Source organism: Stegodyphus dumicola, chromosome 7, assembly GCF_044657685.1.
Source record: "Stegodyphus dumicola isolate Sdum_Otavi_A_Nest chromosome 7, ASM4465768v1".
Classification (NCBI taxonomy): Eukaryota; Metazoa; Arthropoda; class Arachnida; order Araneae; family Eresidae; genus Stegodyphus; species Stegodyphus dumicola.
Genome location: NC_140774.1, coordinates 128,432,116 through 128,450,101, shown reverse-complemented (window position 1 = coordinate 128,450,101; position 17,986 = coordinate 128,432,116). Strand labels below are relative to the sequence as shown.

Sequence of the window (17,986 nt, the reverse complement as noted above, 5' to 3'; positions counted from 1 at the left end):
AAAAAATATACGAAGTTCATTTTTACTCTCCTCAAATACGAAATTGCCCCTCTTTCTATATACCTTTCCTTCGCACCTATGCTTGATTTTTCGCCCATCGGTGCAGAAAGACTTAGCGGGTGCAAAACAAGACATCTGTCTACTTTGTCTGTCTGTCAGGGTAGAAAGCGTCGTGCTGGTGCACCAAAAAGCGTTGTTTATTTTTATACATGTGGAAATGTCGCTAACGATGTTAAAGTATGCTTTATCTGGCCGCTACATTTCTGAGCATGCATTAGCTCTCTTCAAAGCGAATGTAAACCTTAATTTTAATAGAACTATCGCCATAAGTTGTACTCTGTATGGCAAAAGGAATTTTAGAAAATTTTTATATCACAAGAGGGGCACTCCTTTGGATCTTAACTATTTTAAAAATAATCCAGAATTAGTCGATCGTAAGAATTATTTTATTTTTATTATATATGTTTTCAAAAATTCATTAATAATTTTGGAAAGGATTCAGATAAACATTTTATTACTTTTTGCTCCATGATGATCTTATATTGCTAATTTTAATTGCTGTGTGAAAGTAATATTTAAATTTCTAATTTTGTGTTCAATTTTTGAGGAAAGTGCAGAATCACCCACTGCTTCGCGCGTTTCTCAAAAAATCGCCTGCCACCGAAGTGGACGATTCTGCATCAACTTGAAAATAACAAGTGAAAGAATTACACAAACTCGGTATCCATCTACAAGTTGACTTTGTTTCACTTAAAAAAACATCAGAAAATTGCACTTCCTTGACTTTGTCCATATACACATCGACGCACCATATAAGTGGGCGATTCTATACTTTACCCCAATTTTTTACAGAGTATAATTGATAAGGTTTAAATCTGGGTATGGAGAAGGTGTTTTGATTATTTCATGATAGCCAAACAAAGGGCCATTTCTTGACTTTTTGGGAATTATAAATATTTATCTTATGTTCCTTATTACTTATTTTGGTGCTTTCTTATTATAACAGCCTCTGACCTTACACGGGTATGATTTCTCTAAACTCGTGAAACAGGAATGTAAAAATAAAACAATACAATATATAATAATAACAAAATATTTAGTTGTTTCTTTCTAAGAATATATTTGATAATCATTAAAGTGACTGTTACCAGCTTCTTCAAGTTGCTCCATTTTCTATCACTTCCATCAATCTGAATAAATCATTGATCCATCTTATACATGTTAAATTATAGTCGAAATTCAAACAACAAAGCACTCCCACCTTCTTGCCATATACATCCAAAATTCCACTATTGTGGGAGTAATCTACCATGAGTGTGATATGTCAGATGAATAAACTGTCATCGATTTCAGCTATTTATTGGGACTGCCCATTCATCCACTGAATCTTTGTATCATGTAGGGAACATTTCCTATATGTACTTGTTCCAATCAGTTGCAGAATTTTCACACATATTAAGCTCTTTGTTGTGTAGCATTTGACGCACATCAGCTCTTTTGCTCAAGAATAGATAAATCTAATAGCAATGACCGACCATATTCTGAAACAATTAAATTAATTTCCAACATGGGGGTGTTCTTCTTTTCAGGATTTTTAACATAGCATCTCCAAATAGTTTTGTGATTGATATATAGTTTCTGTTGTGGCTATTTTGGCATACTTGTTTCTCAGGTAAAAGATTCTCTTGAAAAAATGGTATAGTATACACCTCTTTATTTGGTAAATTAAAAGACTGTTAAACATATATTCACAAATATAGCAAGGAATATTAAAAAAAAAAAAAAAAAAAAAAAAAATGTGAATACAAAAATCTTAGCAAAAATGAAACAGAATGCTAATACAGTCAAAAGTGTTTAATCTGGACTCGTTGGGACTTTGGCGATTTGGCGATTCCGGATTATAGATCATCAGTTTAAATCTGGTAAGATGGCATGCAGAAATTATAAAATTAAAAATATGAAACCGTAATTTATGAAATAAAGAGCAATTATGATCTAAAGGGTATCAAAATTTACAAAAAAAAAAAAGCTTAATATTTATTTGTTTACTTTATTAAACATTTCTTTCAACGCACGCATGCGTAGAGCATACATTACGCATAGTCGAAATTAGAAAATTGCAACCAGAAAACTATTTGATGTGTACTCGTGATATTTATAATGACGAGGAATTTGATTTAAATCATATCAAAGACGGAATACATCGAGATGAAATACTACAATTAGTAAGGAATTATAAGCTGAATAAAATAAAAATATCTGCCCTGAAGATAAGGATAGTGCTGACAGATCAACTTCCATTTCATTGCGCGCCGCGACATCCTCCCCCTGCAGAGCAGCATGAAATTCATAAACAGATTTCGAAATGGTTAGAGAAACAAAGGATATGCCTTTATCCATTTTTTCAGCAATTCCACTTTTTGTTTGATGGACATCGAAACATACTTTTGCTTAGTAAATCCTTTACATATTAGTAAATATATATCGGAAATTCCATTTGACATAATTGAAAGTTTAATGTTACTTTTATAAAATTGCTCTAACACTCTGCAAAAAATAATAAGCTGGATCCAATTCGAAGATTAAGGAACAATGCAAAGTGCAACATTAACTGAAGTATATAATTAGATAATTTTAGCTTAGCTTATACCGTCCGTACATTAAATGCACATGCGTAAACATATTATGCGCATGCGTGAAAGGCGTTATGCGTTAACACACGCGCAGAATGTTTGTAGCTTTGAGGTCCGGATTAACGACTTTTGACTGCATAAGAACACATGTCGAGATATCTCGGTTTATTAGCGATTCAGTTTCGGGGGCCGCTATACTACGAAAGTACTATTATTTGTCTATTTAAACCAAGATTTAATGTTAATTTTGTTAAATGTTGTGGAAAATATTGTTCAACCATTTTATTACTTTTGATATCATTTTGCTCATCTGTGTCTTATATTGCTGATTTCAATTGCTCTTTGAAAGAAATGTTTAAATTTCTAACATTAATTAAATGACTTCGAAATCATGCTAAAAGTATGTAAAACCCCTCTGTATATGATTAAGAATGTCTTATTGTAAGTTTGAAACACTTCACATTTCATTATTTTAATACTCATGATGATATCTTATTATATTTCACTGTGAAGTTTGAATGATCTTCTAAGTTTACTTCCATTTTTATTTCTGCAGTTTTCTGAATGATATATTTTTATATATTAAAAAAAATGGGATTCTTGTCAGTTTTGTCACTGACCAGCAATTACTTGTTAAGTTTTGTAGAACTATCACCAAACAGTGTAGCAAAAGGTACTCTTCTGTTATCATGACCAGATTCAGAAATGTATGCATATATGGATGGATGTGTTCAATGTATGCATGTACATGTATATGTATGTGTGTGTATACACACATATAGTATATTCACATACATGCACGCATACATTTCTGAATCTGGTACTGATAACAGAAGAGTATATAATTATGGCCAAAAAATAAGAATTCTGAAATAATTTTTTTAAATAAAAAATCATATATCTGGATTCAAAATGATGGCAATTTTTTGATAATTTTGAATTTACCATCAAGTGAAAATGAAGCTACTGCATTCTTCAAAGAAAATGGTATATTTTAGCCTCTATCCAGATTTGCAAACACAGCCTTGAAATGAATTTATATATCACTGTCAAAGTATTTTTTGAATGCTGTGAAAATAAATAAAGAAAAAAGTAAGAATGAAAAAAAAAAAACCCTACTGCATGATTTATATCTGCCCTGTTTCATGAATAAATTAGGTCAAATGGCACATGCATGTTTCTGCTTATATCCTGTGGGGAAACTATAGTATGTAAAGCAATAATTTAGTGAAAATTTTTCGAATATGTGTGGCATTGTATTGTAAAATTAGTCCTGAATGCTAGTTGTTGAGCAAATTATATACCATTCTTAAAATTACATTCAATTGTTCTTTATGACTTAAACTTGGCATGGAATTTAAAATTATTTTCATAACAGCAACAGTTTATTTCATTAGAAATTGCTAGAGTTATTTCAGCTACCCTGACCAGTATAGTAGTTAGCAAATGCTGACTGCCATACCAATGGGCCCTAGTTCAAATCTAAAAGAAAACAGGTATGTTTTTAAGTGGACAGTGTGTGTACAGCAGAGGCACTTGAAATACAGTCAAAATACCGAAAATCCGCCGACCTGAAATTCGCGTTGCCTCTCAAAATATAAACATTCAGTTTATAGGTTCTGGAAACCGCAACATTGAGTATGAAACATCGAAGAAAAAATACTTAACGAATAATGACGTCATATTTACCAAATAATAATGAGTCATAATGGAAATACCAAATTATTGACATAAAAAAAGTTTTAAAAATAAGAAAAGTTTTTGCCCTCTAATCTCTGCATCGAGGTAAAAAAGCAGATGATTCACTCAACTCTTTGTTCAAGTTCACGATTCACGTTGTTGTATTTTCTGAGCTTTGTTATTTTACAAGATTGTTTAGTGCTGCCTCTTTTTTTATCCTGATATTTTGTAGATAAATTAAGAATATTTTAAATTTCAGCTCTTTTTAATACAATGACAGATAAGAAACGCACTCATGATTTTACTGCTTGCAACGTTGAAAAACATAAACATGTTGCATTAACGGTAACGCAAAATGTGCAAATTCTGCAAAAGATGGAGGCAGGTGCTACTCCTCGATTTATAGCAGAATGGTATGGAATTGCGACGCGATTGTGTATAATATACGGAAAAATAAAGAAAAGCTGTTGAAATTTTACAGCAACAGTGATTCTAACACAGGAATCTGAAATCTTTACATGAGGCGAAATCGGCAAACCTCGATGCTGTGTACATATAATACAATGAATAATATAATTAATTTATATATGTAATAATAATTTAATAAATTATTGCAATAATGTATATAATAATTTAATTATCAAGCAAAGCAGTAATAACAAATGTATCTAATACGCGTTATTTATTTTGCACTTTTAGTCCGAATATTATGCTTTATCTTTTCTGTCCTGAAATCCACACAACCTCTGGTCCCAAGCTTTGCGGATTTCTGGACTTCTACTGTACTGGCAAACTGAAAATCCTTTTCAATGGTTTAGTGTTAGGAGAAGAGGACTATTCCCCAGACTATTATCCATCAATATTGGGGCAGAGCTATACAGTTAATATGGTGGAACTATAGCTGTACAACCAGTGGTAAAATTCAGGTACAGATAGTACCTATACCTGTAGTTATTTTATCCTGGATGTCCTGATTTAAGTTTATAACCACCTCTCCTGGTTTTACTACATGTTGAGTATTTTATTTTAACAAATATGGTTTCGGCTTCATTCAGCTTGTCGTAGAAAGATCCCATTGATTAGTTTGTGTGCTTCTCAATAGAAAATTCCTTTATGTTGACTATAATAATACCAGAGTTGCCAAATCTCCCAATTTAGGTGGGAAACTCCCAATTTCTGACTATTCTCCCGCTAACCCAATTTGTGCCATATTTCTCCCGATTTTCCCTTATTCTTAAAATTTCTCACAATACTTCAGTATTTGTACCAAGAAAATCATTTGGGGCATCAGTTGGTTTTTCTCTAGATTAAATCTAAAAGAAAATCAATGCTGTTTCATCAGTGAGAAAATGTGGTGCGCTTTGTGAGTGAGACCATACGTGTTCGAAAACGTTGTGTACCAATTCTTCAATCAGCATCAAGCGCTGCTGCGTGTCTTCTTGCATACATTAGCTAATGAACACAAAGCAAGAACAAGGCTGTTAATTCGTTCATCTTGTCGCTGAGCAGTGTTAGTGCACGTGCTTTTGAGAAATAGTTTAAGAAATTACGATCTTTTGTTTTAGTTATGTTTACGCAAAGGTAAAATACTCATGTTCTTCTCAAAAATCATACACAGATGACTTTCCTTCTATTATTTCTTCAAGGAAATGTAATACATTTGCGATGTGTATTATTGGGAAAAAAAGAAAAAAAAATTGTTTTGTTGAAACGAAGGACCAAAATGTTTTTAATACTGGAACACAAACTGCCACTGCATCGTATAATGCTGCAGTTTTATTTAGAAAAAAATGTCTCTCGATAGATATACGATACTTTTTGAATAGATTTTCAGTTTTACTTCATTTAGTCATGAAATATGATTTTGATGTTGCAATTGATAAACTGCAGTTGCAATTTCACAATTTACAATTAGAAAATTTGGATGTTATGAAACTATCTAGGATTGGCACCCACTGGAGTTTAATTGGAAAACTGAAAGGTGCTAATGGAATTTTAAAGTAAAGTGAACTATCTAGAATAATGTTGGCCTTTCTGACAATTTATCATAGTAATGCAGAGTGTGAGAGGATTTTCAGTATTTTTGCAAAAACAAGGACTAAATTTAGATCTAACATTAGTAATGATACATTAGAAAAACTTTAATTAGCAAAAGCAGGCCTATGTGGCTATTGCTATGAATAAAATTATGAAGTTTCTTTTTTAATGAAAGCAAAATCTGCCACTGCTCTTAGCATTTGTACGAAAACTGATTTAAGTATTATTTTTTGGTTAAGAGATGCAAATCATAAAAATGTTTTTTACAGGTATTTTTTGTACTATTTCCATTTAGAATTAGTAACTTAACTTTCAGATATTAATTAGAAACTATTTAAAGTTAATTCATTAGTTAAAAATATATATTTTTATCATTTAAAAGAATCTTTTCGTCTTTGAGAAAAATCTCTTAATTTCTGAGTGCCCTAGGTTGGCAAGTATGGAATAGAAACAATCTGTCTAAAACTAATTACCTTCTTTTTCTGCTTTTATAATTTTACCTTGTATTACTTGATCCATTAATTTTGAGTTTTAAACTTTAAGATACAATTCTTTTTGTATTCAGATATAATATTTAGGGTTGTTTAGAACGTAATTTCATCTTTTTACTGCCAGAAGGACTAGTTGTAATTTTGACCAGCTGATTTCATTCTAAACTGTATTTTCATTATGCATTTTAACAGTTGACATTTCAAGGCTTATTATAAGAAACATTTTTTTGATTCTGTAGAAAAAATATATATATTTTTAGTGTCTTCTCAAATATAGAAAATCAAAAGCAGCACTTTTGGCATATTTTGCTTTTTTATGATCAAAAAGGTAAAAATGCAGTTCAAGCATGAAAATAATTTTGTGATGCATATGGAGAAGGTCGTATAACAACATGAGAAACTGCTAAGAAATTAATTTTGTTTAATTCACCAGTTATGGTGGCATGAAATGATGTTATTTCATTTTTATGTTCAATGTATGCTTCCACATGTTCTTAAAGAAAGATATTTGGTTTGATCTGTGATCATACACATCTGTGATATGGTTCTGAACTATGAAGAAAATGGTTTATTTTTAAAGTTAATAAGAATTGGCAACTAGAAGTGAATTTAAATGTAGCAAAATGGCAACTTTATTGTGGAATAGCTGTTAAATAAAACTTTATCAATAATCAGGGCAATTAGACATAGATCCTTCTTCAGGAGCAAAAAATATTCTACTAGATTTTCTGTGAATGTAACCCTTTATGTAATGTATGAATGTGAACCGTATATGTAATATATCAAGTTAGTTTCCATGGATAGTCCTCCATACAGTCATCCTTTCTTTGCTTTGGCAAACAACTATTGCATGCTTTGCTTAGTTAATTAACTAACAATTATCCTGTACTCTTCAGATATTATTAACTAATACAGTACAAAGTCCATAATCCAGACTCATCGGGACTTCTGCGATTCCGGATTATAGATCATCAATTTAAATCTGGTAAGATAGCATGCAAAAATTACACAATTAAAAATATGAAACCATAATTTATGAAATAAAGAGCAATTATGATCTAAAGGGTATCAAAATTTACATAAAAAAGCTTAATATTTATTTGTTTACTTTATTAAACATTTCTTTCAATGTAAGTTGTTTAAGTTGCTTCATTTTTTGTGCTAATACTTTCTCTTTAATTCTTTAACCAGACATAATTTCTTGTTCAGTTACAAAGTTCCACTGTTCAAGTCCTGTAATTGCTGTGTGGAGAATACTGACTAACTTGTCAATCAAAATTTTTTGGTTTTCAATAACTTCTCTGTCACTTTCTTCACTATCGGAAGTGGTATGGCAGCTCCAGAATTGGAAACTCTTTTTAACATAATCGACAGTTCAAGCTTCATTTTCATAAAATTGCTCAAACAGTCTGCAAAAAAATAATAAGCCGGATCCAATTAGAAGATTAAGGAACAGCGCAATCTGCAACATTAACCGAAATGCCTTCGAATCAGAAAGATAATTACTATCTAGCTTATACCGTCTGTTATACATTAAACGTGCATGCGTAAGGCATACAAAAAAGAAGTTTGTAGCTTTGAGGTCCAGATTATGAACTTTGTACTGTACTTAGTGATATGTGGTTTAATTCTTTTATCAGTTTTAGCTGCTTCAATGTAAACTTTTTTCAATTGTAACAGTCATAAGCAGTATGGATGTAAATCAGCTGCACCTATGGCTTCTCTGTTGTATATATGTGCGTTCCACATGTTGATGAATTCCTCAACTGTAACTATACGCATCATATTCTGATTAATGAATTCCCTTGATAAACTTTTTCAGAGTAGGTATCAGGTGGTAGCATGTTTTTTTATCATATTATTTAAGGTTGTCATCATTATGTTCCTTCATTTTGCTTCTGTCTGATTTTGAAAACACAAGTGAGTATTGAGGTGAATAATCTTATGTGAAATACAATGCAAGCTATAATCAAGTTACTTCTTCATATCTATGCTATTATATTTTCAGCTAGTTCTCATATTTATAAAATGAAATAAAAAATTCATTAATTTTTAGTGACTGACTCAATACAAATTTGAGCTGAAGGAAAACAACTAAAGACTTTTGGAAGAAATGTTAGATTGCTAAAAACCAGATTTTTGTGAATATTGTAATATTTTAACAAGACATAGCTAATTAAGCTATTAAATTATTCTATATTCTAGTTTATTCTGTTTCATAAATATTTTTAATGTGATTTGTTTTTAAGCCTGTTATTTAAAACTCCTTTTGTTTGTTTTATAGTAAGGGGAATGAGACTTCCTGGCTATTATGATGAAAATAAAAAACTTGTAAAAGTACCAGAAATGGTTCCTGAGCTAGTAGTTCCAGATCTAACAGGTTTTCATGTAAGATAAATTCATATAAATTTTTCTTATGTATTTTTGTATGAGAAAGATGTTATTACTTAAAATATAAAAATGGGCAATTCAGTTTGCTCTATGAAATTACAGTTTTAGTGACACTTTTGTAGTTAAGTCTTTGTAATGTCTAATGTTCAAACTGTATACTTTGCTAGTAGTTTTGCAAGTCAGAATCAAAATTCAAATACATATTTGTGGTACCTATGTACTATTTTGTCAACCATGAAAATTAGTGGAGAATACGCCAAAGTTGCAATAATCATTTCTACAGAATGCTGAAGAAATTGATGCCTCTTTTTTTTTTTTTTTTTTTAATAAACAACCAGTATTCAACCTTTGTTTTTGCACTTTAGAAAAGGGCTTTTTTTTATTTCTATTATTTTGTATGGCCCTCTAATTAAACTGAAAGCTACGAGTACAAATTTTCCTTAGTGATGTTTTAATCTATTACTGATTTGTTGGAAATATTCAGCTGATCACATCTTGCTCATTAATACAAACTCTTTTTTTTTTTTTTTTTTTTTTTTTTTTTATGGTAGGTCCATAGCTTTGAAAATAATCCACTGATTGTTGTTCTGTAAAAAAACAGGTCTCAAATTTTAAACTTCCCCCCTCCCCAAAATGCAAGAAAAAATTTAGCAGCAACAATTAATTTATATCGTTCTTTATAAAAATGAAATTTAGTTTATTATGAATAGATTGAAGGTACATCAATCCCAAACACAGATGTTAATCAAATGTTGTTACATCACTCGTATCCATAATTAGTAATAAATCACTCTGCTTGGTGACTGTTTCAGGGTCAGTGGGATAATATGTAAATACCATATTTTTAATACCATGTAACCTGTAGATATAAATAAAGTAACCTTAGTGAAGACAAACAATCATTTGTGCATGTAAGAATCTACCAGTTATTGCTCATGCATATAGACACAATTTAATTTTTTTTCTAAATTCACATAGATAGATTTAAGTAATTTAAAATGTCTAAAATTTTGATACACTAACCAATTTACAATATATTGTCATCTTATGCATTTGATAGGATTAAAAATAAGTAAAATTTCTGTACAGCAAAAATCACATTTATAGATTTGCATATTATTTCTGCAAAGGTCCATTCCTAGATATGATGACCATATTTAGCACAAAGTTTTGGGCACTTGTTATTGAGATTCTATTCTCTGTGTAGGTGAGTATTATTCTTAGGTACAGTTTTTCATTTCATCTATTTACTCTCAGCATATTTGCCCATATAAGATCAAATTAATTGTCCAACGTTATTGCACCAACTTTTTCAGTATCAAAATTTGTTTGTTGCAACTTTCAATCATAATCAAAATTACCATTTGGGTTACAAAGTCTGAAATAAATAGGCAACTTGAATTTAGAGCCCACCAGCGGCCAAGCGGTAAAGACGCTTAACACTGGTAGTTCGGTCCGAGGTTCGAATCCTGCAAACGGCTGGCTGCATGGACGTTTTTGTGGTTTTCCCCATGTGTAATGTGGATATGAGCCAGTTTCCCTTAGAAAGTCCTCCACGAAGGCATCCCTCCCCTTAGGCAGATAGCTCTAGTGTGCTTTGCCATAATTAAATAAACCAAACCAAAACCTCGGAGCGCAATTGCAACTTGGCTTTTCCCTCACAAAACCTCTGCGAACTGAAATAATTAACTGAAATAGATAATTTTAGCTTAGCTTCTACCGTCCATTATACATTAAACACACATGCGTAAAAGTATTTATGCGTATGCGTAAACACATATGTGCATGCATAAAGGTATTATGCACCTGCGTAAACACATTATGCATTTACGCATGCACAGAAAGTTTGTAGCTTTGAGGTCCGGATTATAGATCATTCCAGATTATGGACGTCCAAATTAAAGACTTTTGACTGTATAACAGAACAACTTGTCGTTAGTCACCAAGCCCATGATGCATAGCCAAGTATGTATAGTTAAGGATAGCTAAGTTTGACGATGATAGCGGCTAATTTAAAGGCTTTTGGATATCGCAAAACAAAGGTGAAATTTTACAATTAACGGACTTTCTAAAGAAAAGTTGAGAAGTGGTAATAAATGAAAATGATGTAAAAGAAGTTTTTCATTGTATTGACAATGCTTCTCAATCATCAGTCAATCAATCAATAGCGAAATATGTAGTTCCAAAAAATACCGCTACCGATAGTGAAGAAAGTGTCGGAGAAGTTATTGAAAACGAGAAAATTTCAATTGACAAGTTAGTCGGAATTCTCGAAACAGCAGTTACAGGACATCAACAATGTAACTGAACAAGAGATTATGCCTGTCTACAGAATTAAAGTGAAAGTATTAGCACAAAAATCAGAGCAAATTAACTTACATTGAAAGAAATGTTTAATAAGGTAAACAAATAAATATTAAGCTTCTTTTAATAAATTTTGATACCCTTTACATCATAAATACTTCATTATTTCATAAATCTCAATTTCATATTTTTAATTTTATAATTTCTACATGCCATCTTACTAGATTTAAACTGATGATCTAATATCTGGGAAAATCCCAAATCCGGAATCGCCGAAGTCCCGGTGAGTCCGGATTTCGTACTTTGTACAGTAGTATTTTTCAACTGTTATAATTATTCAGTTTTTTTCTCCCTCTTCAGATTTTATTTTTCAACCCACAAGCAGTTCTCAAGGCTTTGAAGAACTAAATATAGTCCACAGAGTACTAAAGAAAATGGGCACTTATCTGTTCTGGTTCCCCTTTCATCAAATGTGCATGTGTGATTGTGCATGCATATTTGATGAAAGAGGGTATATAAACTGGCCTATTTGGTTTGTAATAGCAATTTTTTACTATGATTTAACTGTTTGACAGCTACGTGGCACAAAAGTGCTACGTTCATTTGTCTCGAAAACTGCAACGCAGCGCTAGCGCCGCGAGTTTCAGTGTGTCTTTGTTGCTTTATAATACGAAAAGAATTATTAAAATTGATTGATATTTGTCTAAATGAGAGTGTTTTATTTGACAACATCAAGTCAAATAAAACCCACAGTTTTCGTGTGTTCTTGCAAGAATTGCTTAACAGTCAAACGGTTAATACCTTCTTATGGCCGAATATGAAAACACAGTAAAAACAAATATGAAATTATTACCATTAACAAAGCAGGCTAGTTTTTGTTAGACTGTGCAAGTGCATTTTATGATAAATAACAATAAGCGCCACTAAGTGTAAAAAAAGAATTCATTATGCTGCGCTGGAATTAACAACAAACAAGATAGACAGCTGTGGCATTCAGTTTTATTTCTAATTTTTATATTATTCAGAAAGAAGATACTAAACTCTTTTATAATTAATAACATAATTTATTCACAAAACTTAAAATTTAAATCTTTATATATCAGTACTTACCAAAAATTGCCAAATTGTGCCAAGATAGTTACCATAACAACTAACTTAGTAATTTTTTATGGATGAAAATGTAAAAGTTGCCGAAGCGATTAGCGATTTAGCATGTGCAAGTTGGTGGTTTTCGTGCCTTCTTTTTTAGAAAGGTTCCCCCAACTTACAATATTTATAGTAAGTTTGGTAATTAATATCAACATAGGAAAAGAAAACATATTTTAGTAACTTAAAATACAAATTTGAGTTATTAAATAAGGATTATGTCATACATTAAAAAATAAAACACATTCATCTTCAAATCTTTCTGTAAAATTTTTTCATTATTCTTCTCCTGAAGTACACAAGAATCTGTTTTCACTTAAAAAAACATCAGAGAATTACAGCTACTCGGCTTCATGCAACCTTCGGCAACAGCAGCTATCTAGAAAACGCATTTCCTCATTGTTCCCTCTCGAAAATTTTCAGCAAAATTCTGTATTACAGCCAAAATTTTACCATAATTTCTCTCATTGCTTGCGAATTCCACAAACTCATATTTTAGAACTAAGGCAAAAAATTAAGGGGTATCAGAAACCCCTATACCAACAATGTTAAATTGGCCATTTTCGATGTACCTTTTCTCAAAATCTGCTGTAGATACAAGCTTGATATTTTTTCTGTAATTAAAGTATACCTATCTGATTATACTGAAATGAGCTTTTGAAACATTTTGAATTTTAGAGTAAATTACAGGATATTTTGTTAGGCATAGTAAAATTTAGCACTTTTCTCACACAAAAATTTTTTTTTTCTAACTTTATTACAAAACGCTCATTTCAGTAAATACTAGGGAACCTAATAAATAAGCCATAAAAAGTTTAGATACCTGTGAGCAGTAGTTCCTGAGAAAAGATACATCGAGTATAAAAATGTCACGTTTGGAAAAAAACGTGTTTTATGTAAAAATCCTTATTGATCAAAGCAGTAGATGACAAATTAAAACTAGATTTTTTTACAGTTCTAATTTTCATAGAGATTAAAGAATGGTATTTTTAGAAAGATAAAAGTGTAGAGAAGTTGAAAATGCAAAAATCCGAAATCACAATTTTGTTGAAGATTTTGGGGTTTCAACTCCCCTTAATATTGTTGGAACTTGGAATATAGCAAAATAGAATGCATACGAAAATGGCTGCACTGTTTCACTGAAACAGTTGTTATGGGCATGGTTGCCAGAGTTTTGCACTTTCTGAAAATTTGGCTTCTTCTACTAAGATGGTTGCGATAAAGTACCAAAATATCAAAGATGGATTCAGCAACAAATTTATTATTACTTTTGAATAATCAAAAATTAAAATAGTAATGGACTCTTAGGCATTGCCTAATGTTGCTTATCCATAGAGCTATGCCATTGATTTTAAGAAGCTATTAATTTAACTGTTAAAATTAAATGGATTTTAAAATCTAAAATTTTTCTCTTCGCAGCTCAAGCCTTATGTTTCGTATCGAACTGAAGATATAGTACAAGAAAAATTCATGCCTGAACATTTGTTTTATGCAGTTTATGCAAAGAAGCTGAAAAAAGATTTTGAAGAGGGAAAACTTGACGAAAATGGAAATTCTTTAGAGCCATCAGAAAACGAAAAAATGACTGCTGAGGAAGCATGGTGTAAAGCTCGATCCACAGGAAGTGATATTTTTGGATAGTCATTTTTCAATTATTTGATGAACAAATACAATAGTATTTAATGCTTAAAAGTTTATTATGCTCCGAATTACTTAGATGTTTGTGAATATTAAGGTAATAAACAAATTTATTATTATGTTTCATATTTTAATATATATTGAACATATCTAATAGGCAACACAATGAAATCTAGAACTGTTTGTGATGTCATAAATATAAAATTTTACTGAATATGTGCTATATTCGACCTATTTAAGATAGTTGGCGGGAACTCGGTAGATCTGACAAGAATTGCAAATAAATAACAATTAAATATTTAAAAAACACTCTAGTTAATCTTTATATTTTAATTGTTTTAATAAAATTTGTAAAAGGTAATGTAATACTTGTAAGATCTTGATTACATACAAGGTGCATGAAAATAAGATTCAGTGAAATATTTAAGTTATGGTTACTTCTGATTTTCACATGATTTTGAAGGGATTAATGGAAAAAGGCATGTAAGTGAGGAATCTGTATTATTCTGAAATCTGTTACAGTAACACACAGTGATAATAAGTTTAATCAAAGTTAAATCATAATTTTTATAAATTTGATTTATGCATGCATATTATGTGGTCATTAATTTTAATCATTACTTTATTACAAAATGTCAATTATATCTTTTGAAAAAGTTTATCAGTGTTAGTTTACTTTTATCTTGGACTTTTTCTGTTGTGTTGTTGTGACTTATCTCGTTTGTCTGACAGTAACATCGGAACAAGAACACGAAAATCATCGTTGCGAGAAGTACAAGATTGCGCCTATCATTGGCAAGAGCCTTAAGCACCACACAGGTGACAGTATGACTTTGCTCAGTTCCTTGATAGTGACCACCTCACAGACAGAAAGAAGTACAGGGGGCACCAAAACATTGCCATGGGCAAACTGGTATCACCCCACTGCACTAACCATCTATGGAAGTGTAATCCTGACCGGGCATGCTGACACCATGCTCAGGAATTTGCTTACATTGCAGCATTCATAATACACAGTTATATATTAATGGTGCATAATTTACATTGCAGACAATATTGTCTAAGATATACTTTACATGGGTACTTTGCAGTTAAATGGATAAATACAATAACTTATTTACAGATGTATATACATATTTCTTTTGTGTTTCGGTTTGGAGCTTTGTTGGCAGGGGGGGAGTGTTTATGGTATGTGGTTCATTGTTTGTTTGGTTTTTTTGTTATCCGGTTTACAGTTTGTAAGTTCATTCATAGTGCAGTTCATAGTTTAGCATACAGTTATGAATTCATTTCATGATACATAGTGTTGAGTACGTAGTTCTGGTGTATCTGTCACACATTGCACAGTATGAAGTAGTTCGTAGTTTGAGTAGTATGAGAAAAGTCACAGTTGTCTCAATAAATGGAGATATTTAAGTGTGTTTTCTAAAGGCACTCTTGTATAATATGAGAGTGAATATTCTTATTGTTGCGTTTTATGAACTTAGAGGATTATTTTCGGTTGTAAGCTATGGATGACACAGATCCAGTCCTTGGCAGTGTAGGAAATCAATAATATTTTTGATGTTTTGGAAAACTTTACGGTGCTTAATAATGAATCTTCTAAATTCTATTCCAGTATCGGTGGGATGGTGAATGTGATGGGCTGATGTTAGTGGACACTGAAACATGTAATGTTCAGGGTCTTCGCTTTCCCTGCATATGCGTCTATACAACGTAGCCATATTGCGATCATAAAAATACTTGGGGAAGGGACCAAGATGTACTGGGTGAGGAAGTAGGTTGAAATTGTGGTATTTTCATAAGCCTTGGGTAGTAGTTCAAATGTACGTTATCCTTGTTCCCACTGACATTGCCACTTTTCATTCGCCATTTTTTTTTAGTTTGTACTTTAATGCTGATTTAGGCTATGGGATATGAATTTGAGATCCTGTTTGTTCTTAGAGCTGCCTGTTTTGCTAGAAAATTGGCCCTTTCATTGCCTTCACAGGCATTGTGCCCTCTGGTCCGTGACAAATTTCTTTTTACTTGTGCTTATGTCTTGAATTTTCCAGGCTATAGGAGAATTTGTGTGCTGTTGTTTGATGGCATGTATGGAAGACTGACTGTCGATGATTATGTGAATGGTATCAGTATTTAAGTCACTAAGTTGCAAAATGAAATTTGAAGAAAGTTTTTACTGCAAACAACCTTGGTTGGTTCGATTCCCGGCGAAGGCGGTTGCTAATTGTTCATCTCTCGGGTTTTCCCAATTAACCTAATGTCTACAAAGCAACTATGGACAACAATAAGAGTAAGTCAGGAAAGATTCAGGCTACATGGAAGTAGAAATAAAGATACCTTGTTCGATACTATAACATTACTATGTATTCTTATTGGAATGTAGGTTTCTTTTAAATAATATTGTGATAGTTACCAATAGTTTAACTATGAATGCTTTACATTTGTTATGTTCTTACTGTAACACATCCTTTGGAAATAAAATTTACATAATTTCCTCTCTCAATTTTCACATGTTAAAATAAGTAAAAAAAGGGGCGGAAACATGCAAGTAAATAACAGTATAACTCTTCTGCATCAAATACATATAAAAATATAGACTGCTATACCAGTAAACACTAAGCCATGTAAATGAGGTGGGTAAAATAAGTGGAAAAGTTTATAAATCGCTTGTTTAAATTAAAAATACCTATGTAGCAGGTTGTTTGCAGTAAAAACTTTCTTCAAATTTCACTGGCAATTGAATGATGATAGATTCTTGAAAATAGCACTTGTAAAGCTTTTTCAGTGGTACTTTGTTATAGCGCTTCCCGAGACTTAATCGCCAATCAACCATGATATCTTGCCAAAATCTGTCTGTGTGTTCTTATACCTCATCACATGATTATATATTAGTCTAGCTGCATTCTCCTATACCTCACCATGAATTCATATATTAGCATCATATTGCATTTTCCCTCTCATTGCATGTTCTTATAATATTTATTTTTATCAGGTTTTGAATTTGCACTGTTTATTTAATTTAATTGTTTTTTTTAATTTTATTATTATTATGACATGAACAATCTTTAATTTACCAAGTAATGATGTCAGTGCCATATCTTTTTTTTTTTAAAAGAGGTCTTTTACCTGACAAACGAGAATGCAAAAATGGCCACAACATGAAACTTTCTGTTAATGATGAAACCCATTTGGAGGTGCAATTGTTGAATATTGCAAAAAGAAAAAGGGCTTCCATGTTGGAGATTGGTTCAGGAGTTCCAGAATATCTTTCATTACTGATTTATGTATTCTTGGCCAGACAAGTTATGTCCATGAAATGGTGTAACAAACAACTTAATATGTGTTAAAGTGCTGCAGTTGACTGGAATAATTACATGCAATAAAATAATAATGATAAAGATAAGGATTCTTAAAAATATTCTTAGAAAACAGCATGTGAATATTGTTTTCTTATATTGCGTTTATTTTTATATTTGTGCTTCACAAGCCTGGGAAAATTATAGCTGAGGTCTTGACGCAAATCTAAAATCATAAAATATGTTTGGAGACTGCTATAACAGAGAAGTACTAATTTTTCTAGGGGTAAAAATATAAAATATGTGAAGAAAAAGCCTAAAAATAAAGAAATTTTTTTTTCATAAACATCCAAAATCTCAATTCTAA

The 17,986-nt window shown here is 31.4% G+C and overlaps 1 protein-coding gene across 1 annotated transcript; it reads left to right on the top strand.

Annotated features, from left to right (window-relative positions):
• The first annotated feature begins 156 nt into the window (after positions 1-156).
• Positions 157-14,439, top strand: mRpL41 (mitochondrial ribosomal protein L41). Its single transcript, XM_035378172.2, has 3 exons — positions 157-434; positions 9,126-9,229; positions 14,102-14,439. Exons 1-3 carry the CDS (start codon positions 218-220, stop codon positions 14,321-14,323), a joined length of 543 nt encoding a protein of 180 aa, XP_035234063.1. The 5' UTR covers positions 157-217; the 3' UTR covers positions 14,324-14,439.
• Positions 14,440-17,986: the final 3,547 nt, after the last annotated feature.

Bases quoted from the DNA above. Each gene is read 5' to 3' on its own strand.
- mRpL41 (XM_035378172.2), top strand. From the start codon at position 218: ATGTCGCTAACGATGTTAAAGTATGCTTTATCTGGCCGCTACATTTCT. The intron at 435-9,125 runs GTAAGAATTATT...TTTGTTTTATAG, and splicing joins TAATCCAGAATTAGTCGATC to TAAGGGGAATGAGACTTCCT. The intron at 9,230-14,101 runs GTAAGATAAATT...TTCTCTTCGCAG, and splicing joins CAGATCTAACAGGTTTTCAT to CTCAAGCCTTATGTTTCGTA.